This window comes from Nicrophorus vespilloides, unplaced genomic scaffold (assembly GCF_001412225.1).
Source record: "Nicrophorus vespilloides isolate i.1.1-1 unplaced genomic scaffold, Nicve_v1.0, whole genome shotgun sequence".
Lineage (NCBI taxonomy): Eukaryota > Metazoa > Arthropoda > Insecta > Coleoptera > Silphidae > Nicrophorus > Nicrophorus vespilloides.
In genome coordinates, this window is record NW_017098281.1 from 9,029 (window position 1) to 36,383 (window position 27,355).

Sequence of the window (27,355 nt, forward strand, 5' to 3'; positions counted from 1 at the left end):
GGGTGGTCCCGACGTCGTCGTCGCTTCGCGTTCTCTCTCGCTTTTTTTCCCCGTTTCGGGCTGGGCCAAGTCGAGCGCCACTCGGCGGCTCGAGATGGGGTCAGGATGGTGTGGGGTGGCAAATTTTAGGGGGTGTTTTCCCCCATTTGGCAACACGGAGCATCGAGCGGCGCACAAAACCTATTTCCACATCGTGTGTCCTTGGCGCTTGGCGCACGGAGAGAGAGAGCACACGGTCGTTTTTAGAAGTTGCAGTGAACGCAGTGAACGTCGTCGCCTTTGGTCTGCTATACATTATATATACCAGTATCTACCAAAAGCGAATTCGTCGAAGTGCCGTGCAATATGTTGGCCCAATAGAATAACCACCTAGATTGAGCAAACCGCATCTCCGAAGAGACAGTCTGCACTAAATCCTATCCAGCTCATCCATATTATCCCCTAAAAACCTAAAAAAACAATAAAATGTTCTCGGGACTAACGAATCAGGTCAGTTCTTGGATGGGCTCTGCCAAGGGAGAGCAAGAGGAGAAGGTTCCCACGCCAACGGAAAACATCGCCACCGTTGAAGCCGAATTCGAGAAAAAGGAGACATACAGGTAAATGTGCAGATCAGATCATATCGTGGAGCGAAAAATCCATACATCTCATTCATTAAAAATCAATTTCAAGGTTGCTATTGTCAAAATTTATAACGTTCCAGTACATTGGGTTGCATAACTGCATTCTCATGCATACGCAACAACACGCCCCCTCAGATCAGAAATTACTTCGAGCATCATCAAGCAGAACTCGAATAAATTGCAGAATTCAAATGAATATGCAAAAAAGTAACATTGCATTTTCATAACTGTCTCTAGTACGGAAGAATTCACCATTGATCGATACGCCTCTGACGCATTCACCCATTTCCATTCCATGTTCTTCCATTAAGCAAATACTTTAGGATCCTCAATATCCAATGGCTCCCAACGGGATCGCTTCTGTTTATCTATACCGGTAATAAGGGTTATTGAACCTCTCCTATTTTACCATCGGTCGCATTTGCGTTGCACTTTAAAATATGGAATAAAGTATGAAAGGCATATTACCTGTCTTGGAGTATCCGCAGCTTTGCAAATGATCGTTGGGGATTCCCCGTTGTTTTTTTTTATTATATGGCCTTCTTTGTAACGACTGCATTGGGAAATCGGGAAACGATTTTCGAACATTTATCACGCATATGCATATTTTCGTCCGGATTACGTACCTACCGCCGTATGCGAAGTGTATGCCACGATCGCTCGATCGGGTCCAGCAATTGGGTTAATTGGCAGTACGCCTGCGTTTTCGGATTGAAATTCCTGTATCGATTCAAAACCTCGGCGCAAATGAATCCTTAGGATTGATTGAAAGACCGTCCTATTTCCAGGATGGTCCTCTCAGGTCACCACCGAATTATCAGGCGCGCCATACAGATACCACCACGCTGGGCGGACTAGGATCGATTAAGTATTCTCCAGGCAAACGCTTTCGCGTCAATACTCCAGATGGAAGATCAATATTTTAACAACTTATTTTGTAATAAAAACTTCAGTTGTTAACCCTTTTAGATCGTATTAGGGTCCATTAAGAATTTTAAATAAAATATTAAAAAAAAAATATATAATATTACATCTACATCATAAATTTGGATTAGCGATTGAAATATTAAAACTGTAATTTATGTAATTTAATGGGCCTGTTCTTGAAAAAACGAAAAAACTTTATGGATGGAATTTATCCGCAAATAGTAATTTTATTACCGGAGATCAGGTGCATGCGGGGGCTTAATATTTTATTGCGAGGTCGGAGGTTCGTTAAACTCGTCGTTGGGACGACGTGTGTACCATTTTGTCGGAAACCAGAAGGGGTCCATTACCAATACATGATTCGCTGATCACGGCCTCGTTTTATCGGAAAAACAAGCCACTTGCAAATTCGATGCATTATTCAGCACATACCCACTACAATGCAGGAAACTGACGAACACAAAGAAAATAAAATGGAAAATTGAAAGGAAATGAAAACGGGGAACACAAACAGTTCGCGGGTAGTTTTCATCTATCCAATTACAATTTGTCGTGGTTAATGTTTGAGTTGAAAGGCGGCTTAAATATTCATTGGGGCCGCGGAAAACTTGACGGTGCTGAGCTAATTTGACCCACCCCAATTAATTAAATGTTTTATTGCGTCTTTTCTATTCTTGTACTTCATTAAGACATTGTTTACCCATTGAAGTTCGTTGACCCTATGACCCAACGATCTCTATATTTTATCATTTCACTGATTTATTTACACTGCATTCTTTGCGCTTATACATTCGGTATTTAATCATCCTTTTCCATCGCATCGTATTTCTTCTTACATTTATTATCAATGAGTCTGCAAAGTTCAAATCAGTTTACCTAAAAAAAAATATGATCTTTATAGTCATCAGTAATTGAATCCATTTTTTAAAATTTTACAATAATTACGTAATTGAAGGTGAGTATTTTCACTTATAAATTTCAGATTAGTAATATAGCTGTAAATTAACAATAAGTACACACTACGCAATACAGGCAAAATAAATTAAAAATCAATTACAAATAGAAATTTAACTTTAGTATTTCTATTCAAATATTTACAAGTTACTTGTCAAATACTGCGTATTTTACTCAGATATATACAGTATATATTATAGATATTTTGCATAATAGTTCATTGATATTTAATGTGTCTTACTGATACCGACTTACGCGCACATTCACATAGAACTTAGACTTAAAGTTAACATTCATGTAAGTTTCTAATCTTTTCAATTAAACTTTCTCAGCAATTATATAATGTAATGAAAAGTAATTATAGTGTATTCAATTAAATGTAATGATATATCTACTCAGCCCATTCATTTATATAATGGATATTTTACTATGTTGTTTATAGTGTATTGATTGCTTCAGAATCTCGCATTAAGTCTAAGTTTTATGTAAACATCGTTTGCTGTTGTCTATACATCTATCTATATATACATAAGTTGGTCCCCGAATGATTATGATTGAGACGGAGGCCACCGCAGTTTCCCTTGATACTCGAATAAGGATGTTCTCAGAGGCTTAGTTACTATATACCCTGAGATAATAGATAATCTTAACTCTTCGCAGATGGAGTGTTTTTTTTGTATTATTAGTTTATGGCGGATAAATCCGCCGCTCGTCTGAAATGGGTTAATACATGAAGCGTACAGTTAACTAATCTTCCTATCCTATCTTCTTGAATGCATCCGGTAAGTACCATTAATTTTGCAGCAAACACTTCACATATGATTTGCATGCAATTGGATTTAAAACGATTACTGTATTAATTATTATTAAAAAAAAAGAAATTCTTTTAGATTTGAAACAAAATGATATACATTTGCAAATTGTCAGTTTATTTGAATGCTTGAAATAGTATTGAAAATCGCGCAACAATCTTTAATTTGTGAAAAGTATTCGAGCAATTTTCGCCCGGCGAATTCCTCGAGCGGGAAAATGAATGAAAATAATAAGAAAGCAGAGTAAATAAAATGAAGCTTGAAGCTTGGGTCAGGAATTTGTTTAATGAGCAAAGAAAATGAAAAAGGATGACGTTCATTTTATTTATTCTCTTTATATTTCTTTAGGAATATTCGATGTTTTGAGTGTCGTTTTACTCGTTAATTAATGTATATTTTATCTCAGGTTTCTGATCGGGCTTTGGTTTAGTGGACGAGGATGTATAGGAGCTATAGGATACGGCACTCGCCGTAATTAGTTCATCAGCAACCGGTATTTCCAAATGAATTTTTTTTTATCATTTCTCTTGCATAAGTTCCATTATACTTGGTTTACTCGAACCCGGCGCATCCATTCATTCATTGCACTGTTGTGATAACCAATATTTTTATAATTAAAAGAAAAACAGTTAATGGCAAAAATATAGAAAATAAATTTTTTTAGTAATAAGAACAAATAATAACAAAAACTAGACATATGTATAATAATTGTGTTTACAGGAAATAATGTTTTAGTTTATTTCCCGGAAACATGAATTGAAAATTAGTCATTTATGGATTTGGGATATAAAGTAATTAATTTAAAACACAAAACAAAAATAGAGAATATTGACAATGTTATTGGAAATAGTGAATTCACGAGAAATCGAAACAATATGGTTGCGAACAATGAAGTTAAATTTCGTGGAATCGCGTAATGCTTTTTGGATAATGATTAAAATACACAAATGCACAACATTTTAATTAACTAGTTTATTTTGCTTTTGACGTAAAAAATCATTCATATTTTTTTTATTTATTTTTTTTATACCTAGAATATTTACTATAAAATTGAACACAGTACACAAATAAACAAAAATTTAATTAACTAGCTTATTTGTGTTAAATTTTATTTTTGATGATATATTTTTTTTTTTCTATTTTTATGTCGAAAACATTATGAAAGTTTACTGTAAAATGGATTTAGAATTTATTCCAAACGTCGTTGCAAATATGAGATCGATATAATTAGTTTGCATTTATTTTTAAGATTCACTTATGTGAAATAAGAAGGTGAATTGTTCGTTTGAATTAAGGAAATTCGCATCTTACGAGACATGCAATAAACTGTTTACGTAAATATAGGGAGAAAAGAACAAAGACAAGTACCGGTGCATCGAATAAACTATGCATTTCATAAATGTGTAATATTTATTTTTCAGTCAAAAGTCAATGTGGGTCTTTGACCCGATAAATTCATTAAAATTTATTTATTACTAAGACAAAATGCTTACGTTGGAATATTTTAAAAGTAAATCGAACAGTTTGATTAGATTTACACAAATAATACAAAAATAATACCCGGCGCATTCACAAAATTCTACATGTCTTTACAATTTGCGCTAGAAACTATATAGATAACTTTATGTATGTTCTTGTATTAATCTGAAGTTGATTGAAAAAGATCCGCGCTTTGTATTGGTGTGGATGTTGTATATAATATGTACATACGATTGCAAGCGCATGAAATATATAATGTATACCTAGGATGTAGGTGGGTAATTACTTGTCGATGCGCATGGAATTTGGAAATTGTTGACGGGCGCCGCGACGCTTAAATACGGGGTAGCGAGAAGCGAGCGTCGCAGTCCAGGTTGTGCTCCCAGACTCTGAACTTCTCCAGTCCAGTCCAGACTAGACCAGTCCAGACTAGATCAAACCAAACCAGATCGAACTTCTACTTTCTGGTAGGTGAAATGACACTGCCAATAACTAATAGCAATAATTTTGACAAATTCTTTTAAATATCAATTAATTTTATTCAATAAATAAAAATACTTAATTGCTATTATTTATTATACAAATCACATCATTTAATAATTTTTATATATGAAATAAATGTATTGGTCTAAATATATTTCAAATAATTTTCTAAATTATGCCTAAAAGCAACAATCCAACATTTACCATTTTTTTAAAATCAATTAAATAAAATTTACTTTAAAATTATTTGAATGTCCATTTTTTTTAAATCTGAATTTTCAATGAACTTCTATTAAAAAAATTAAATTTTCTAAATAATTAGAATATTTATCAAATTTCTTTAAAAAGTAATAATTTCATTCTAAATTTGTAAATATTAAAAAAAAAACTATTTTTTTTTATGTTTTGTCAAGAAATTCCATCTTTAACTGTAAATTTGCAAATTACGTTAATATCAATTGAACTATTGTACGTGATATAATAGACTTTTCAATTGGATATTGGAAATTGCTTTGGGAATTTGCAATCTCCAAATTGGAAATGCAACGCAGTGGTGCATTAGTATTTTTTTTATTGTGTAGTTTCCGATTCCCGAGGAACAGAGTTCTTTGCGTTTGATCCGAGTTCCCCAATTAAAATGCAATTTTGAAAAAAAAAAGAGCTGTAATTGAATACGAAGCGAATTTCGTTCAAAATCAGTCGAAATTAAATTTTCATCAGTACGTTCGACAAATTAAATATTGCATAATTAAAATTTGCTCCGCTGTATATGTGTCAATATGTATACACTTTTCATCGAAAACGCATTCATTTTCCGGGTTTATTATTTCGGTCAATTTCACGCACGAAAACCTCCATGTAAATTCTATAATATACGAAAAATTATTTCCGGTTCAAACATAATCACACAAACCCAATACAATATGAAATTTAAATTAAAATTAAAAAAAAATAGTATTGATTTTCGAAAACTTATTTTAACTAATATTTAAACGCGATAGTATATTTACTATTTGCTTGTATGAAGAAAACTCTTTATTTGATTATTTATATACATACTATATTGATGATACTATAAAAAGAAAGATTTTATGAAGATTTAAAGTGTGCTTTAGAAAGGACACCTATTTTGATGTGTCTGTTATAAAAGAGTATTTGAGGTCGATGTAAGAGGATTTGAAGCTTATTTAAAGTGTCCTTTATAAATCATTACTATTTTGATGATGATTTAAAATGTTCTTTATAAGAATCTAGGCTACAAACAGTATTTTATTTTTTTGCGAGGAAATGATGAGATTTTTATACACTGAACTGAGAGTGTTCGCTCTCGTTACAACGTAAGAGAATTAAAGGAAAATAAAATTTAAAAGATTGAAAATTTTTAACATTTGTATTAATTGACTCGCAGTTAATGAAATTAGTAGCGAATCTATGGTGAACACAGTAGTTTTTTTTTTTACAAATGTAATGCGATTAACTGTGCTTTAGCAATCAATTAGCGGAACTAATATATTGGAAAGGGGACTAATGAATTGGATTCGATATAATTTTGATAATAAATGGAGTTTCACAGACATAACTCTTTGACAGTGATTTTTCAAAAACGCATTTTCAACTTTGTAAAGGATCGAGTTGGATATATCCGCCGATCGTCCGCATCGAATTTTGATGCAGACTATATTTTCACTGAATTCGAAATAATTGGATGCGGCTTTCCATTTTCGAGGAAAAAGATTTTACCCGGATTCCGGGAAAATCTACGCCGCGCATATTCCCGATACTCGCTTGGTGTTATTTACATATTTTTTTTATGCTACGCTCCCTTCTGTATTCCTGGAGCAATTCGCGAAATATTTGCGTATCACATCCATGTCTCGGAAAGCAGACAGAATGGTTATATAATGATTAATCGAATGGATCTTCTTCGTGCTGGAAAACGTGCGCCGCATACGCGTTCGGCCAACGACCGAGGTTTCCAGCATCTTCTTCCTCCTCCTGTGGGACTCCCCGACTTCAATACTAATTGTTTCTTTTCAATCAGCAGAAGTTTAGACGTTAACTCATGGAAACTTCGAGCGATATAATTCATTTGGTACACACTACTGTTTCGTAGATTTCCCAGCATTGACGCTGTTGCTTACTGTCATTCTTAATTTGGATCATTTCTAGTTACGACCGTTTTTCTTTCTTCTTCTACACTATTCTCAGAGTTCAACGAAACCCATGAATGCCTAACTAAATCCATCAACAAAAGCTCTAATTATTGTTATTGAAATTCCGGCTTGCATTCGATATATGCTACAAAAGCTCGTAGAAGATACACTGATATGTGTGTAAGGTATTGAGGGCATCGCACGAAAACAATAGTCAATATTTCAATTGTTTCTACTATTTAAAATACGTTAATTATTTCAATTCATAATTTAACGATCAATAGAAATATTTAATTTTCATTTTGATGACAGCTAAAGTTTCATTATCGACTCAACCGAGTAACAGTTTTCATTGTCAAGTCTCACATTACCACCAGGTCAGCAGAAAACAAGTATTTCGTCCGCTTTTAGCGCTGTCAAGGTTAATTAGTCTGTGCTACTGCAGCTGTCGAGGTGGAAGCAAAAGACATATTTTATTTATTAGCACGGAAAACGTCCCATATTCCATCCATCTATTTCTGGAACTCGTATTTTAATAATCGAGCGCCACGTGCATCCAATTGCAGCAAAGTTTCTCTTTGTGCAATTGGAAAACAATTATTTTTTTTTACGGGCAAACGCGTTCCCGTTTCTTTCCGCATGGTCGCATATCGAATTCAAGTTCATCTTTTAATTGGTTCGTTCTGCGAATTCTGCTCACCGGAGTTTCTATTTCAATTCTGCAAACACGACCTTCGACATTCTCATTAAAAATATATATATATATATATACATCCTCGAGCAATGTATTTCAAAGAAAACCGTTGCGAGAAAACCCAACAAATTTCAGTAAAATTTGTAGATCAAGAAAGAAATGTATGAAAACACTTTTAATGTTTCCCTGAAAACACTGTTTACTGCAGGTTTCACATTCTTATATTTAAAAAGTATTTGTATAAATGCAATTCAGTTAAATATTTTTATATTTTAGATATTGAAACACAATAAAATAATTCAAGTACACGAAGTATTACAGTAATGCTAAACAGTGAAGGGCACTTCTGTTACTTGTCGAACGCAATTTCAAAAATATCTTTATGCATGGATTTAATAATCATCAGAGATAATTCTTCATTTATTATATTTTTTTTAACATTAACTTTTATATAATAGTCAAATATTACAATAAATTAGTTTTTAGATTGTAAATTTTCATTAATTCATCTTTCGTAGCATTTTACTCGCATGGCGTCTGAGAAACTTTCGTTACATTGTTACATAATATACTATATACCTGTAAAAATACAGGTATATATTTATATAGGTAGTGTCGATTGAAATATGTTTTTCCAATTACTATGTTGCATAGCAATTTTGAATTCGATATAGAGAAAAGTAAATTGATGGAGGATATTGTTGAAGCGCTTGCGAATCGCACTCGCAATCGGACTCTGAAAAGAATTAATTGGGTGGAAAAGATTTGCTTGTCCTTTGGAGCATCTTGTTCGAAGATTGATAGACTCTAGGTTCTGAGCAACAATTGCCGAAGGGCTGGAATCGATGAACAATGCAACCAGTTAAGTGATGCGTAACGCGAATCGTAGTTGATGAAAATCTCCGACTAGCGAATACACACAACAGAAACAACAAAAATTGGATGCAAAGTATTGAATCGAAAACGAATCGAGCAAAAATCTAATTTATTTTAGAAGTTATTTAATAAATTATAATACATTAATTCTTATTATTAAAATGAACATTTTAATTTAATTAAATGCATCATCAAATTGTGCGTTAGATAAAAAAAGCCTTATTTGGGCATGAAAACGTTCATCATGATGAATCACCTGCAGCTGCCCATTCCTTATTTGGGTACGAAAAGAGTACGTCTCGCATTTTCGATAAGAGAATCATAAAAATTTAGGCGATTTCTATACGTAAACGTTTCTACGTATCAACGCGATGATTTGCAGCTGCAAATCATGTCGCCAAATTGGGGATAGGCAACACCCAGATTTTTTCGGTATTAACGATTCTATTGGTTCTAACGTTCGGGACTGCCCACAAACCATTGGTTGTGTTTTTTTTTTGTTGAAAGATAAAATTTTAAAATGGTTCTTTCATTCAAATCTAAACTAATCAGAGCGTTTTGAGATAAATCAAATTTATTTTAGAACTAAAATTTAAAAAATAATAATTATTAAATATTTAATATAAGAATTAGGTAAAAAATCAAAAAAATATGATTTGTTTCGCTGAGCTTTTAAAGTATTTCCTCGACAGTTACGTGTAATTGAATTCCTGAAGTTCGTTCACAAAATGTAAATGAAATTTTAATAATAGAATCGGATTTAATTAAAACGTGTTTGACGTGGTAAAACTATAAACCGGCAAAATAAATAAATAATATGATTAATCTGCGATAATATTAATAACCCCAACAGCCACACGATTTTGCTTGATTTCGAGTACTACTAATAGCGTTTGCGTGCAACTCTCATTATGATTATTATTAACATTTACTGTTTGAAAACGATACAATCGTCAAGTTTTTATTTTACTTGTTTCAATCAATAGTAAAACGTGTATCTGTAATGCTATCAAATCTGTTCTATAGTTTTGATATTTAATTTTTACGTTTATTTCATAACAAAGTTATGTCTGCATTGTATTTCATTTCAAATTATTATTTATAACTTTGTCAGAAAGAAATTTACAAAATACGTTTATTAATACATTCTATTAATATTTATAAATTAATATTTGCTGTTTCTCAGACGCCACGCGAGTAACGATGTTACAAAATGCCGCGCGAGAAACGGAGTGTTAAGAATGAACATTTTGTATCGTGCGACTACAAATATAATTAGTAATGTGGACGTAATACAAGTAAAGTTCAAATGAATAATATTTCTCTTTACATACGTAATTATGTATATAATTACTGTTATTAATATTAATTTATATTGCAGAATTGTACATTTGAACTATGCATATTTTGTTTCACAAACATTAATGGGGTTCCGAGTTACAAAACTCCATGCGAATTTAACTTATTATAAAGTTATATTTTTATACAATTCCACTCGCTCGAAATGAATATTTATTTCCTATATATTTAAAGCTGAAATAAATCCAATCGAAGTTAGTTGTGCAAACAAAATTTTATATCCAATATAGTGGACAGAAAAAATAAACAAGAACTTTTCGTCCGTGAAAAATAATATCCATTATAACATACACATGGATTTTATAAACAAAATGTAGATAAAAAAATATATATGTACTTGTAAATATGAACAAATGTTCTCCTGGATTTGGATCAATTTCCTTATTTTTTTATTTTATTGAATTGAATTGAACAAATGAATTTATATTTCGTATTATATATAAATTATGTTTTTTTTTAAATAAAGTAAAGTGAGGAATATTGAAAATTCTAAGAGGATCCGAAGTTGATGGTAATAATATGCTTTATGTGGTTGAATGGAAGGAATTGAATGGTAAATAAAATAATTTGATGTGTGACTGTTTTCCTCTATCAAACGTCGATCGCAATGTGAGGGTTGGTTTTAGGTGAATTAGAATGAAATAAAGGTTTGCATTACGGTATGAAATATGCATGTTTTTAATGGATCCGCCGGGCTGTTGCATAGTTGGCATACCGAATTAGCAGTAGGACGAGACGTCGTGATGGCTAATCGGATAGAAATTTTTGTTATGATTCAGACGTCAATTTTTGATAGAATTTCAGAATTTTTAGTTTTTTTTGTTGTTGTTTATCAATTTTATACGCTAAAGCCATTAATCCACGGCCGTTAACCCGATTGACCCGGCCTAATTATTATTTGCACATTCGATAATCTGAGCACTTAATTAATGAACCGGGGTTTATTATTTCCCAAATAATAACACCAATTTACCTATTTACCTTTCGGCTCGTTATTATTTTTAGCTCATTAACAAAACTCTTTTATTTCTTTTTTTTCAGTTTATTTTTCAGCTTTCCCGACTCGCTCATTAAATAAATACCATTGATACAGGTTACGTGCAAATAATGTCGCGTTTAACAAACAAAAACACTCATACATTTATGGATTTATTTGAATTTATTTAATCGGATTACAAATGCATGCAGTAAATACAAACTATTTTCCAAATATAAAACTTTTTTTTTTAATATTTTTCTAATTATTTCAATGGATTATGGCGGATATATCCGCCGATCATTCGAAAAGAATTAAAGTTCATTGATTTCTTATCATAATAGTATTTTTCATCTTTGCTATTTATATAACTAAGTATATAGAGGCAATTGGATTGAGAGTGTGTTTTAAAGTATTTTATTTTTAATAAAAAAAATAATCCGTAGCGGAACGGAATAGCTCTCCAGGTGCACTTGTGCTGCAGCTAAAACCTTTTTCAAGGAGTGGAGTAGAAGAAAGGACCACTCGTCCATTGCCAATCGTAAGGATTCTGATTGGATTTGTACGAAGTGAATTTTTCCCCTTCTCTCAGCTCAAGGTCACCTCGTCCCTAAAAACCCGAAGCGATTTTGATTGTCCCAAAGCGCACGTCTTCTCCTAATCTCACCTAATTTCCTCTCTGCAAATTTATGAATGAGGTGAGAAAAACGAAATGAAATGAGAATAAAGGTCACCGAAACGAAAATCGAAACATTAAATATTTACACATTGTAATGGAAATAATGAACTTGAAATGAATAAAATAGAATTCGGACACACACATTTGCGACCGTGAATTTCGTGTTGATTAAAAATGCAGCTGCATTCGATTTTACTGAACTTCATTCCATTACGAATATAACGAATTGCACAATAAAAAAAAACGAAAAATTGAGAGAGAGAGAGAGAGAGAAAAAAAATCACCCACATGTTCGACAGCTTCGTTCATTACTTATCGACAATAGAATTTCCTCTGCTGAATTGAAATCTGGTTCAATCCATTAGACCGCACGTGTTAGATGCAAATGTTGCGAGGCGAAAGACCGTTGCCACGTCGACAATTGACTTTCGCGAACCTGAATAGAAAACTAATTACATTTTAATCCGCATTTTAATTATTAATTGTTCTTGAAAATACAAGATTAAAATTGACTTGCGACTATTTATAGATTAAGATTAAAATTAATAATCAATTCTAAATTAATAAATATAACAAAAATATTAATAATATTAGTTTTAATGGGTTGTATCAAAATTTGCATTTATGTTGTAAAGGATTATTTAAAAGTGAAGAGGAAATTGGATTAAAAAGTTTTATTATTGAATACCCAAGTTTTTTTTTAAATTTTTTATTGTAATTTTAACTTGGCGGCTCTTCGGAGAAGGGCTAATTGCAATTAAGGCCTACGCGGATGATTTACTTCGCAGCCTTTGTAGTACGATGTTCGCCTTTGCTCTTTAATATATTTTTTATTTTATAATTACGAGCGGCCCTTGAATTTGCGTGGCACGCTTTAGCCGTCGACATCGCCGGTTTTCATTCCTCCCCACGGCACTTGCCTCTTTATTTCCGTATTTTACTATACTTTTTTTTATTAGTAGGCAATTACGCAAACCCTTTGTAGGTCAACGTTGGCCGCGCAGGTTCCGCCTGAGGCGAATTTAATTGCCTCCGGCTAATTGTTATTTCGTATCTTTCCCATCCGGAATTCAATTTTAAATCGATTCTCGCTGAAAACCTCAAAATTACCGAATTACAGACTGTAATCTGTTTAGTCCCGATTTCCTTCGACTCCCCAGGGCCGATATCTATTTGCATTGCATTGCATCTCGAACGGAAGGCTTTTCCCAGCGCCGACTCTAAATTCGATTTTCGTTGCAGTCCTACAAAACCGGGAAAGCTGGAAATGTTCTCCAACGTGAAAAACCAAATCGAGGGAATCGGAGGGTGGTTGGGATCCAGCATCCCTAAGCTCAGGAAGGGAGAGGGTGAGGCCCAGCAGCCTGCACAGGAGGATGTCCCTACTGCGTCCGATGTTTCTTTAGCCGACAATTCTAAGGGCTTTGCTGCTCAGAAGACCGACGACGACGACAATTCCAGGCAAGTACCTACAATGTTTCCAACTACTCGGTGTTTTTTGGTGTCTTTGCATTTGAACGTACGTGTTTGTAACTAACATATCGACCAGCCGCTACTGCTGCATGAGCGGAACTTGGAAAGTATTTATGAAATGCAGCATGCTATGTGGGTATACGTAATGTGGAATATGTGTTTTTTGGTGTGTGACACTTACACGACGCTTAACTCCCTCTGTCTGTTTAGATGTTTCTAATGCTACTTTCTGCAGGAGCGATTCTACTAAGCCCTTCTCTGTTGCATTGTATCTGTAAGATTTTTCATGCTCTCTTTGTGTGCCCCTGTACTACCTTTCCGCTAGATTGTCGTGTAATAAGTGTCCCTTCAAAATAAGTAATAAAATTTGTTACTCCCGGCTTTTCAGTGCAACTGGTGGGGCCGATTCCGGTCCCGGATCGGCGGCCGATTCCCCAGTTGAGGAGGTCAAGGAAGGACAGTTTGGAAACGGTAAAACAAGCATTGCCGTGTCTTTATTTGCATTTCCTATGTATGTGACTTTGTTTTGATTGTTTCAGTTCAAAGCAAGGCTTTGGCCGGCGCCAAATCTTTTGGAAGTTTCATCTACTCGGCTGTTAACAAAGCCGGGAAAACTGTAAGCGAGGCCAGCGCCAAGATTAAGGAAACTGTTGAAAAAAATGTAAGAAAATATTCAACGAATCCAAGCAGATATTATAGTATAGTTTTGTTGTTTCTTTAGACCATTTTGGGTGATTTCAACAAGGAGCAGGAAGCGTTTTCCAAGAACCAAACCGGTGGCTCCTCTAACGCTCTACCGCCGTGGAACGGCTGCGCCAACGAGGAGGCTCTAAAGGAGGAGTGTTTGACTCTCTCCACCGATAAGAGAAACTTTGTCAGAAGTCCTCCCGCTGGAGTCGACTTCCACTTCGACTATGACATTTCCTATCCGGTTGCCATGGCCATCATGGAGATGGATCCGAACTTGGAGAAGATGCGCTACGATCTTGTTCCCAAATTGTAAGTACCTAATACGTCCTAATCGCAACAAGCACTATACATGCTCGTATCTGAACAGGATAACTGAAGAAAATTTCTGGAGGAACTACTTCTATCGCGTGAGCCTAATTTGCCAGGCCAACGAGTTGACATTTATGCCACGAGAAGGCGACAACCAGTCTGGTGAGAGTGCTTGCGATCAACCTTTAGGTAAGCTACCTCAACCCTCCGCTCATCAACCCTAGAATCTCTCCGCTCAGCGCTAACTTTTTTTTTTGATTATCATTATTATTATTATTTTTCCTGTTATTTGTTTTATTTGTTTGTATTAGATGCAAAATCGAATGAATTTATTTCCGACACGTTGCAAGCGTCAAAACAAGATATAGATGAGGTTAGAGAAGGCATGAAAAAGTTAGCGCTTGGTCCCAAGAACGCTGGTAAGTAAACTGTTGTGTGTTTGAGGTATGTCCGGCTTACTTTATTTTTTTTCCCTTTCTGACACAAATCGCTTGATGTTTTCATTTTAAAATGGAAACATGCAAAGTGACTTTTTTCTACGCTCATTTTTTCGTTAGCTTAATTGCATTTCCTTGCTTGTTGTGTGTATGTTAATATGCAGGTATATTCAATAAGCTTTGATTAATATTAGAATATTGAAAATTTTCCGAATATCCCTGTATATGCGAAAGTGTCTTTTACGTGTATATATGTCTACTAAAGTCAGTTTCATCTATGGTTTTCTGACAGCTTAAGGAAGAGGGTGCGAGACCATATAATTCTACAAAAAAAAAACATATAATATCTTCCTTTTCTCCTCGTGGATCTATCTCTGACTACATATTTTTGTTCTGTTTCGTTTCTTCCACCAATGTTATTGAATCCAATGATCTCATTTTATGTATATGATTTTCACAATTTTGTATCCGAAAAATAGAAAATAATACTATTATTGAACTTTAGATCAATTCCAAATAATCTCATTTTTACATTAGTTATGGTTAACTGTTTAAATCATGCCCCGCGGGTTTTCAAAAGAAACAACTCGTTCTCAAGCTCTGACCTAGGGGACATTGGGAATGGTTAAACAGAAAACTATACTTACCCATTGCTATTTCATATAAATGTTATTCTAGTGGTTGTTTAGTCATTGTCACATTATGGAAAAGAATAAAAAAAAAAACTTTGAAAACTTTTTGCTCGTAAAATATCTGTGTAAAAACTAAATATAATTAAACAAATATATACGATATATATTATAAATGAATATATAAATATTATGTATAGAACAGTATTATCAGATAAATATATTTATGGTCGACTCATTATTATGGTACTAATTTAATTTTGTGGTACCACTACCACTTCTATCTGTAATTTATACAAGCACTCGTAAAGTTTCCGCCATTATCTCGTACCATCTCAAGTCATATTGATTTCGCAATGATCGGAAGATCCAGAGGGTGCTTGTATTTATCAAAGTGGAACATGTACTTAAGAACTTTGTCTACTTTTTCTTATTTTTCTTTTATAAATTTATTCTAATTTCCATTTACTTCCCCTTTGTTAACTTGAATTATTAGGTCGAAGACCAAGACCTGGTTTGGTCACGTTAGGCAATTGAAAGCATTCCGGGACGGACTTGTTCATTGCAATGCTCAACACCCAACTGTTTTCCAAGGTTTAGGCATGTATTTATTATGTAAGTCTCGTCGATAAAAGATTTGTGATGCGAACAACAGTTGCGTGTGGAAATTGCGTTGAACAACGTTTTTACCAATTTTACACATTTACGTTTTTTCATTGTTATTTATATTTGTTTCGAATAGCTTAAATGAATGAATTTGACAATATCGGTCGATGTACTGTAACGTTAGTAACGACCTATGCTGTTAACGTGATTGAAAAGTGCTCAGCTACTCTTAACTCTCGTTAATCAACTTGGGTTGTTACTATTTGTAAAGAAAATTTGATTAATATTAATACTATTTAAAGGAAAGAAGATGAACAGAATTGTAAATATCATTTAACTCGGTATAGACCATTCAACCAGATGCATCTGCTTACCCCCAAAGTCCTATCAGGACTCTTTAACAGGATGTAGAAGCATCTGGTAAATGGAGTAAATCGATTTTCATTGCTTTTTGTTTCCTTGCTCCTGGGTTTGTCTCTGTTTAACATGTAAGGTAATATGTCTTAATATGGTAATAGGAAGAATTCATCACTTTTCGGCACTATCTGGTGGTCACAGTCACTTTCATTCCATACACCTGTCCCGCCTATTTCACGTCGACTTTAAATTATCTTCTCCGTTTTCTTTTTCTTTTTTATTTATTTACTTTTTTATTAACTGAAGAAGGATGGGAGGAGGAGCTGGAGGCCGAACTTCGGGATTACGAAGTTGTCGGGGAGAATAAGTATTCAGCGACCAGAAACGTGAATTGGCAAGAGGATATCGATGATATTTTGGACGAGAAAGAGAAAGACCTCAAGTAAATGCGCCCACTGTTCTTCTTCTATATCCCTTAAGGGCCTAATACGAAGCGCGCCCATTTATACAATTTTTTGTTATATATTTTCTATTGTTTAATTATAAGATATTTATTGTTAGATTTGTATTCAGTGTACAAGACGGACTGATTTTTGTTTCTTTACATATGGGACTTACTTAGCTTTAAAGTCAATGACGAGTAGCGCTGTTCCACACTTACGTATATGTAACCACCAGACTTATTGTAATATAAAGTACACCTGTTCGTTACGTTCGATTTACATTACAACTTAAGGCTGTTATATTATTACGTTGTTTATTTTTTTTGTGTTTTTTTTTTATTTCTCGTTTTGTTCATTCCATTCTTTTGTTTGTAAATATTTGGAGCGAATCAGAAAAGAGAATAATGATACCAAATCGTGTTTGATCTTTGTTTTCCATATATATTTGTACGTTATACAGATCTGTGTTTCTTACAAATATTTGTATTGTTAATATATTCTTTTTACTTCTGTTGTCGCGTTCTTCTCTTTACTAATACTACTACTTCAATGCATTCGGTTTTATTGCGAGCAATTAAAGTACTACATATATCCAGAATTTGTCAGATATACAATTTTTTGTCACATATTACATAGCTAACTTAGTATATAGCCTATGTGTGTTAAGCATGTATTTATCCTCTATTCAAGATTGTTATTCCATATAACAATTATTAAATAAATGTAGCATATATGCCAAAAAAAATATGAACTGCTTGTGTTTTTCTTTATTCACTACCACCTTCTACTTTAATTCACAACTAGACTAGTGATTTTACTGGGATACTTCAGATAAACAAAAAATATTTCATATATTAACAATCCAGAGCAGATTTCTGCAGAAATATATTACTTGTTGATCACTAGGTGTCGCCTACTTATTAAAATACATAATTTTTTGCCTATGATATACTTAGTGACGCTAATGACAGATTTTTAAACATGATGTAACAATTTACCGAGACGAAAAATTACAAAACCTCAAGATTTGTATAAATCCCACTCCTCTCATTTAGGATCTTGGTGACTCTTAAAATGTGATGTACTTTGTATCATGCTAAAATATACATTATATTTCAGTGATATTTTTTGTAATTCATTTATTTGTATATAGTGTATTGAAACTACATTTATTTTTTTTTATTTCATACGTTTATTTTATTCATTTTGTATTACATTGAGATAGTACATTGAGATTTAAAATCGTTAATATAACATGTCATAACACCTTAGACAATTGAAGTTGAGTATATTAACGTTACAAACACACACAGATTATAAAATAAGAAATATTTGCGAGCTTCGCAAAAGCTAAGCAGTATTACAATACATAGAATGCCGTTGGAACATTGTTAGACAATGTTCATGTCGTTGAACAAACAGGAGGCTGCAACAAAACACATCGCTGAAAAAAACTTAAATTTTAAAAAGGACAGAATAGAAGCAAGATTGAAGACATATAATGTTAAAAATGGTCAATATCCGGTCCAGCACATGGAATGTTTAAACGGCAGTTTCACCAATACGACGAGGCCTGGCTCCCCTGATATAGTGTACATGACGTCTCCTCCTTCTACGCCTGGAAAAATATTAAATATTAATATTGATTGCTCCTAATGTTGTATCTTGCACTTACCCGTAACATTCAGTACAAGCGATACAAAACCTGATTCCCGCCAATATTAGAATACTAACGAGCATGTACAACAAGATAGTATTCCCCGCCTCGGCCCCCATCGTTATTGGTGAACTCTCCGATGGCTTCCCTCAACAGCAAGCTAAATTCAGAAAGAAAGAAACATCTAGCGATCATCCATATATACTTTCAGAATCGCTAGAAAAAAAATTCTAATGCTACAATCTTTTACATTTATCTCCTCTTTTTTTCCTGTCACCACTTGCACTGTTCGCAATTTTAAGAACATTTACACATATTTTGATATTATTTAAGAATATATACTTCAACCAAATTCGACAGCTTTGTTATGTTTGTTAGTAATCAAGTAAATCAGAAGAAGTAATATTATGTTCCTTATACAAGATTTAAGGCCCCATACGGTTAATTGACATCGACACGTAACATATATATATATATAGATGTATTTGTAGGTTTGGCTATGGATGTACTTAACGTAAAGTTGGCCATTCTTTGGGATCCAATACTAATGGAGCATCGGCAATGCCAATCTGAATGCGTTTTCCGTCATTCTCTAACTTCAAAAGAAAGCTCTTAGTGTTTGGCGGAATCTTATCAATCAATGCCATTGTCATATTGCGCATTATCTCTTTATTCCCGGTAGGATCGGTTGATATCTGGGCACTCAAAGTAGGCATTTCTGGTATGGGATCTGGTGTTTTCGGCTTCTGTTGCTTCTTTACTGGAGTGTTGGATGGTTCACAACGGTATAACTCGCCGAATATTTTCACCCCGTATTTAATTAAATCCTCGATCGTTCTTTTATTGTATGCAATCACACGTATAAATCTTGTTATATTTCCGGTTTTTGATGATATAATTCTGCACACTCTGTTTATCTTGAAATTGTCACCGCGCAGGACGTTGTAAATCTCCTCTGCTGAAATCGACTTATGTACACCTCTGATTACGCAAGAAAAATGAATATCTGGAATTTTATATTCAGCAACTTTAGATATTTTTACGGGATAGCCAATCACGTTGCCGAAGTTATTGATCTTAGCACCAAGTGTGCGATCGGCAGTCTTGATGAAAACGCTGTTACCACGTACGAGAAGCTCTTCAGTTGGCTTTGAGAAGTTCATACCAAACTCTCGGGTTTTCAAAATTTTAGAAATATAGGATGGTGTGCAGTATTCTCTTGGAATTCCTACAATTTTGAATCTCTGTATCGTCACGGCCCCATTTTTAACATCCAACGGATGGTCATTTGAGGTGGATGCAGTATTATGTCTTTTTGGCTTTTTATTCTTACGAGATGCAGGAATCTTAAGTAACTGTTTTTTTATGTGCTGTAGATTAACTACCTTGGTGTTAGAAGTAGGAGACGAGCTGCTGGTGGTGCTGGTACTGAAGGAGCAAGAGCTTGAAACATGTATGATTAACGGCTTGATGTCACTTGGAGGAGGAATGTATACATTTGGCGAAAGTTTTCGATTCTTGCTGGCAAATTCATCTGTTTTCTCTGTATATATCTCAGTAGATGTCCCTGGGCGCTCGGTCATAGATGTATTGGATACAGAAGTATCTTCATCCGTATTTTCGGACTTTTCCACAACACTAATATAATTTTGTGCATCAATGTCGATTGGACTCTTCTTAGCAGTCTTCTTCTTTTTCTTCTTTTTGGATACAGAAGTGTTTACTTCCGTTTTTTCAGATTTTTTAATAGGTTTTTCCACAGCAATATTAGATGGTTGTGCGTCCATTCCGATTGGACTCCTCAAAGCATTCTTCTTTTTTTTGCACCATTTCTTCATACTTTTACAAGATTTGACTGTGAAGAAGTCCTTCGTACCTTGGTTATTTTCTTTTGAAACTTCTTCGCAGTTTTTTGATGCTTTATCATTGGTATTGTCAGATTCTTCTTTACTTTCGGTCTGCTCTTCGCCTTTATCCTCTGAGTTATAGGCTATATCTCTTTTATTATCTTCTTTAGGAGGGTTTGGCTCTTCATTTGATGTACTCTGATTTATATGAATTTCACTTTTTGCTGTTGGTGTTACGATTTGCTTATTGTAATTAACTATAATATTTGACACATGCTGATCTATTTTAAAATTGTCAAGAAATGTTTGTTGTATTATCATTTTTGGAGCTTCAATTGACGTATCTGTAAGTTCTGAATATTAAGTAATGTGAGTAAATAAATTTATATATATTACCTTCATCAGGTTCCGAGTTACCTGAAGATTCAGCATCTTCAGCCGTCGGATCCCTTGCTGTGAACTCCGTATGTTGTGGATCATTTGAATGTTCTTTGGCAAATGCCAACTCATCGACACCTGCACCATCAGAAGATCCTGCATCATCACCCTGTTTATTTTGACTCAACAAAGCTGGATCGCCTTCTGGTTGAGAGTCTTGCTTCTTGCACGTAAGTTTAGTGGCTTCAAGATCGACTTTTTTAAGCTCTCTTATGAGCCTCTTGTTTTTCTTATGACATTTTTTCTTCTTACACGTTTTCACATCGAACATGCTTTTGAAGATTTCTTCTTCTAATTTTTTTTCTTCTTCATCAGAATGTTCCAGAGCAACATCATCTGTAGTTACCTTCTCTGGGTCATTATAATGATATTCTGCAATTTAAGAATGTTAGTTGGTAATTTGAGTATTAATGAATGCATTACCTTCGTCAGATTCTTCATTATCTGGAGATTCTGCAACTTTTGACTTTGGTTCCGTTATGGCGCTTTGTGCATCTTTTGTATCCTTGAAAATTTTTTTGTCACACTCCATCTCAGTGATTCCAGTAGCATCAGAAGATTCACTGACAAGTTTTTCATCGTTTTCCTCTTTATTTTTTGATGGGATAACTTTATCGTCAGTCTGGTGTTTCTTAAAAAGATCATCTTTCTTTGACATGTTCACTTCTGAGTCCTTTTGGACTTCGGTTATTGGCAAAGACTTCTTTTTCTTATAACATTTCTTGTTGATTTTTAATGAGCTTCCATTATCAAGTTTCGTTACAACTTCATGGTAACTCTTTGTCTTAGGAGATTTCTTTTTATTTTCTTTGTCTGCTGGCTGCTGTACGGTCTCTTCTCTATTATCTCCCTTAGAACTTTCAGAAAGATTTAATTGCTGATTTGGAGTGGTTTGTTTTATATTCTTAGGTCTTGAAGATTCTTCACTATCCTCAGTTGGATCGTTGTTTGATGAGACTGGAAGTTCATAAACTATAATAAGCAAACTATGGGTAAATAAATGTCTGTATTACTACCTGGACTTGGTACTGCGCTACCTTGAGATCCTGCTACCTCGCTTACCGGATCTGGCGATGATGTTTTACACTGTATCTCTTCAGTATCATTAGAGTATTTTTTGGCACATCTCTGCTCACCATTGACAGCTATATCTGAAGATTCGCTGCCGTTACCCTGTTTAATTTGATTTGATTCATCTGCTTCTTCGATCTGGTATTTCTTACTGGTATCAGACATTCCTGTTAGAGCCTCCGACTTTAGCTTATCGGTCCCAGGATTAATACTTCCAGATTTACTTTTCTTATCAGATTTCTTCTTTTTACAAGATTTCACTTCATTTGCATTTTCCGTACTCTTCTTTTTAACTTCTCCTACACCATCATTGGTGTTGGTAAATTCCTCTTTCATTTCATTTTGCTCTTCAGCTCTATCTTCTGGGCTGTATACAGTTTGTTGTCCGTTGTCTTCATTAGTGTCTTCAGAAGGATTTTCCTTATTGGTTTCGTCATTTAGAGCAGTTTCTTTAATAGAACTGGTAGCTCCGGTAGAACTATCTTCAGTAGATGTACTGTTTTCTATATTTGAAGTATCCTCTTTGACGGTAGAGTCTTTTTCATCAAATGTTCTTGGTGCATAAGAACTTAGTTTGAATGTACAAGCTAATTTCTGTCCAGAAATTACCCATTTGATAAGTTTCCTTGGATCGCCGATGGGAGGGTCTGGAACTTAAGAATTATAGTTAGTAACGTGGAGGTACAAAAAATAAATATATTACATTCAGTAGCATCTGCTTGTTCTTGAGACTCTCCAATCAGCTCCTGTGTTGATGATGTGCTGCTCACATCTTGGGAGTCTTCAGAATGCTTTTTAGCACAACTCATCTCTGCAAAAGCTTTTTCGGTCTCATCTTGTTTATTTTTGTTCGATGCAGCTACTTCGGCACTTGGTTTTTCCTTGTCCTCCGAAGAGTGCGTACAAATATCAGAAGTTTCTAATAGAGACTTCTGTTTGTCATCTTTAGGATTGACGGCTTCTGTGCTCTCAAATTTTACTTCGATTAACGGCGCAGTCTTCTTTTTCTTATTCGACTTCTTCTTCTTTTTGCAAGTATTCGTATTATCACTTGTTTCGTCAATTTTTTTAGCAATTGCACCAGAACTTTTCTTAGCAACATCATTGGTGTTATCTGTTTTTTCAAGACATTTTAATTTATCCTGCAGTTTATCTTCTGGATTGTAAGTATTTTTTGGTCCTTCGTCATTTTTAGAATCCTTCAAAGCCTTAGTCTTTGGAATCATTTGCCTCGAAGTTCCTCCTACGGGACGTTCGATATCTCCAGATGGTGCAATACTATGTGTCTTTTGAGCGTTTTCTTTACCAATGTTAGTTAACGAATAGTGACCAACTTTCTTCGCAGGCATCATCAATTCCATAACCTTCTCTGGATCTTCATTGGGAGAGTCTGTAAGGTTGCAAGTTATATTAATTATCTATAACAACTCAAACATATGTAATACCTTCAGCTTTAATTGGTGATTCTTCTGCTTCAGCCATTGGTCCAAGCACCGGCGTGGTTTCATCAAAGTATTTCTTGGAACGTCTCATCTCGACGAAGCCAGCAGCACCATCTGAAGATTCATAGCCAAATTTGGCCTCTTTACCCTGTTTTGATTCATTTGGTGCAGCCTCGTCGCCGGTTTGGTATTTCTTCCAGAGAACTTCGAATTCCGAAGAGCGAGTACTAAAATCAGAAATTTCTGATAGAGCGTCTTGCTTGTACTCATCATCATCGGGATTCATAGCTTCGGAGCTCTCCCTTTGGACATCGCTAGACGTAGCAGCCATAGCAGAACCATCGGTTGTTGCATACCAGGTTGAATGCTGTCTTTCATCGATGTCGTGAAGCTTCATTTCAGGAGTAGAAGCAGTTGATATATCTTCTGGTTTGGCCTTGGGCTTCTGGGTGTTAACATCCTTCTTTTCAGCGGCCTGCGGCTTCTTCCTAGGCCTCCTTTTCTGCTTGGACTTCTTGTATCCAGGCATTGCTGAATTCTATTGGAACAATGACAGCTTTAGAAACAAACACTACATGATTATCAGTAAGTAAGGAGATATACGAACCAAGAAAAGACGCCTTTGCTCAAATAGCACTTACTAAGCAGTAACACTGATGCTTTCTTTTTTGAAATCACTTCACGACTGAGTACTGTCAATTCTGTCAAGTATGCACCTACAGTAAGTAGTGGCAGGGATATCGAGCACCTTCGGCCGAGCTTAGGAACGAGCGATATGAGTAAAGTTACTTGTGGTGGGAGTTGAACACTGAATAAACCTTTGGAAGTAGACAGGAAATACATCACTCGTATAAACAATAAGAGTAATTCAAAGCCATGACACAGAATTTTGCCATACGATATTGTTTATTCGAATATGCCCGGCCGAAGTGGATCTCTTGTTTAGGTTTAGTTACATGCATGACTCAACTTTTGAAATATTTACAATTGATAATTTTCAATTCAAAAGATTAAAGTGATATTGAATACCTTGACAAATAATTGAAAATGAAGGATAAAACTAAAATCTCAAAATTACTCACATACTTGGAGTTCTTACACTATCATATATAACTATTTGCAAAATGGACCTTATTCGTAATATTTCTGTTCAAAAGTTTAAAAAGCTGCTGTTTGAATGACAAACGCTGTCTGGGGATGCATCTAACAAATGCATGGATGCTTACTGTTGCTCGCGCTGCAGGATGTCTGGGATGTCAATGCGTAGCGTCGCAATTAATGGCAGGGCAACATCGCGAATCTGGCTACCTCTGATTTCGACTGGTCCTGCTCAACTAGGTAATCAATCGAGCTACCAATTGGCAACAGTGTTCACCCCGGGACTAGGTGACCGATTCCACCCTTGTCCTCCTCACAGTTCAGCTCCAACCTTCGTCCGTGTCGCAACGTTCTTACAAACGTAAGTCCAACAAATTTTACTTACTTTAACACAGTCACATTTCAATCATTTTAACTTACACTTACAACTGTTAACACAACACAAGCATTTTAACAATTTATTTTCAATTTTTGTTGTCTCCCAAATCCGAATCACCTTAGCAAGGGTGTGGTTTTATATCAGTATGTTTGCTTCAAATATTGATGTTATATCATTGTTATTATTCAATGTGCAATATTTCTATGTATGTACCCGGCGCATCCACAATTCTATGTATGTCCCTCTCCATAGTAACGTGATCAATTCGATTTTTATTTTGTATATTCCCTGAAGTTTATCAAATTGAATAACTCAAATAATATGGGTGTGGTGCCAAAATGATATAAATTGTGTACTACCTGGGGTAGTCACAGCTCCATCGATTTTGGAGAGGTTAGTTTTGCGCAAGATCGTCTGTATTGATCCAATAGATTGCAAGTGGGGGTGCACCTGCATCTTCCTGTACGTCATCAATCACCAAAACAGATTTCATCACAAGAATTCTAAAAATTTTCTTGTCTTTGATTTCCGCCTCAACTGATATAAACTATTGAATTAACAACTTTTATTTCGAATTAAATTATAATGTGTTTCCAATTATTGTCATTTTTTTCATAAAATATATTGCTTTATTGTTTGTTTTCAGGACGAAATGGAGGTGGGAGTGATACAGATTTTCTGACGAAACTTCAAAGTTCATCGCTATGATGGACAGCTCTTCAATTTTAATCGATTTTTGGATGTTCTAAAATATATTCCTAGACATCCGTTTCTCTCATATCTTGCTTATTACACTATATAACCTAGCGTAGAATTGAATCTAACACACACACACAAATGTAATGGCCTCAAAATACACCAGCATGTATCAACACGCATAAAGGATATATTGAAGGCGTAGAAGAAGAGAAAAAAAAAGACGAAAACGGACCCTACAACAACTGGGCAATGAAACTTCCTCGAGGATCATAACAGGAATGATATGTGTCTATACTCAAAACTTATATTGGACTTCGCAACGTAAAGGCGCGAATTATATAATGGGAATAAAAAATGTCGTTTGAATATCCCTGAGAGTGAAGTCTCTCAGCGGATACACCTACCAAAGACACTCTAAGGAATAAAAAAAAAGATAATAATAATAAAGAAAAAACACAAAATGTATGGTTAGAGCATTAGACAACAAATGCAATGTATTGAGAATATTACAAGTCTATCTCGTAATTGAAATAACCTAACGTAAAGATGTGAAATTTCCATGTTTGCTTTTCCGATGGAAACATCGGAGATTCGAAACGTGGAGACAGATCCATGAATATTCCATGACGAAACTATCGGAGAGGAATCCGCGAGCTGGGGACGCCCTTTTCCAGCTTCTCAAATCCGAAACAATCCGGAAGTGAATCGTTCGGAAAACTGCGCCCCGCCGAAAAATAAAAATGTGAAACTATAAAAAAAATTCTCATCAGAGAAGATAAAAAAATGTTCGTCGAAAAAAATAAACGCATCTTAAGAAAGGCATATGTTTCGTTTCATTTTCATTGTAAACATTCCTCCCCAATCCCAATAGATATTTGTCTGTAACTTTAATCTACACTTTGAGGTTGATGATGAAAATCATTTATCATTTTTGTTATTTAAAGAAGATACTTTATTGAGGTAAGTAATATAAAATATGCATATATATATTAACAAGATAATTATAAATAAATTGTTTAACATTAGAAAATTTAAAACGGGATTAAATTCAAGAAAAATAAGTTAAACATCAAAACACTAAAAATAAAGTCATCGAATATTTTTTTTTCTATACTTCAATCATTGTAAAAACTTTTTGAATAAACATTACTCTCTTCAAGCAAATTATTTACATTTTTATATATGTATGTTATTGATGGAAATAAAAAATGTAAAAATTTAGTGGTTTAAAATGATAAAATAATCATGTGTCACAGATGGAATTATATTCCTGAACCACACAAAGAATTTAACAAACAACTCGAAATGCCTTTCTCTTCTTGTGACCTTTGATTAGTTATTTCAATAGAATTTTGAACGTATCCACCGGAGGCTGCTACTTTAGGTAAAACTCTGTATCCCTCATTATCTGCTATATAATTCACAACTCTCATTATATTAAATGGATCAATAAAGCTGTATTTGCCGATGATTCGCAAATTCTCGTTATCTCTGCCGTTGTTTTCTATTGTTCCAGTCTCCTCTCTGCTAATCATATCGCTCGTCGAATAACTGAAAATAATGAAAATAAATTTATTATGTCTTTACAAATATAGTTCACAAACCTAAAGAAGTATCCATCTTCTCTTATTTCATAACGTTGGTCAATGATAGATCTAGATTCTCCATACGATATGCAAACTATTACAATTAGCAATTCTAGTCTTAGCGTTCTGAACATCTCAAAGTTTATGGATGTCGTAAGTTTCATGTGCAGTTTATATGC

The 27,355-nt window shown here is 34.4% G+C and overlaps 2 protein-coding genes across 17 annotated transcripts; one reads left to right on the forward strand and one right to left on the reverse strand.

Moving 5' to 3' along the window:
- Positions 1-19: 19 nt before the first annotated feature.
- On the forward strand, positions 20-17,151 carry LOC108562064 (synapse-associated protein of 47 kDa). Of its 6 annotated transcripts, none has more exons than XM_017920266.1 (8): positions 20-599; positions 13,258-13,475; positions 13,867-13,959; positions 14,028-14,149; positions 14,210-14,487; positions 14,546-14,676; positions 14,799-14,906; positions 15,217-15,249. In XM_017920266.1, the coding sequence occupies exons 1-8, from the start codon at positions 466-468 to the stop codon at positions 15,219-15,221; spliced, it is 1,089 nt and encodes a 362-aa protein (XP_017775755.1). In that variant the 5' UTR covers positions 20-465; the 3' UTR covers positions 15,222-15,249. The 6 variants fall into 6 exon arrangements, with proteins under 6 accessions (XP_017775755.1, XP_017775757.1, XP_017775751.1 ...); XM_017920262.1 differs by lacking the exon at positions 15,217-15,249 and adding an exon at positions 16,823-17,151 and having other exon boundaries at positions 44-599; XM_017920263.1 differs by lacking the exon at positions 15,217-15,249 and adding an exon at positions 16,823-17,151 and having other exon boundaries at positions 47-599; positions 13,258-13,476; positions 13,877-13,959.
- Positions 17,152-18,163: 1,012 nt separating this feature from the next.
- Positions 18,164-24,719, reverse strand: LOC108562063 (titin-like). 11 transcript variants are annotated; one of them, XR_001891043.1, is made up of 9 exons: positions 24,022-24,435; positions 23,418-23,952; positions 22,676-23,362; positions 21,918-22,625; positions 21,325-21,858; positions 20,860-21,273; positions 20,002-20,816; positions 18,635-18,776; positions 18,164-18,577 (listed from the first exon to the last, which is right to left on the reverse strand). XR_001891043.1 is itself a non-coding variant. In XM_017920255.1 (8 exons), exons 3-8 carry the CDS (start codon positions 23,941-23,943, stop codon positions 19,126-19,128), a joined length of 4,560 nt encoding a protein of 1,519 aa, XP_017775744.1. In that variant the 5' UTR covers positions 23,944-23,952; positions 24,022-24,115; positions 24,641-24,719; the 3' UTR covers positions 18,784-19,125. The 11 variants fall into 11 exon arrangements, 9 of the variants coding, with proteins under 9 accessions (XP_017775744.1, XP_017775745.1, XP_017775743.1 ...); XR_001891044.1 differs by lacking the exon at positions 20,002-20,816; XM_017920255.1 differs by lacking the exons at positions 18,164-18,577; positions 18,635-18,776 and adding an exon at positions 24,641-24,719 and having other exon boundaries at positions 18,784-20,816; positions 24,022-24,115.
- Between the last annotated feature and the right edge of the window lie 2,636 nt (positions 24,720-27,355).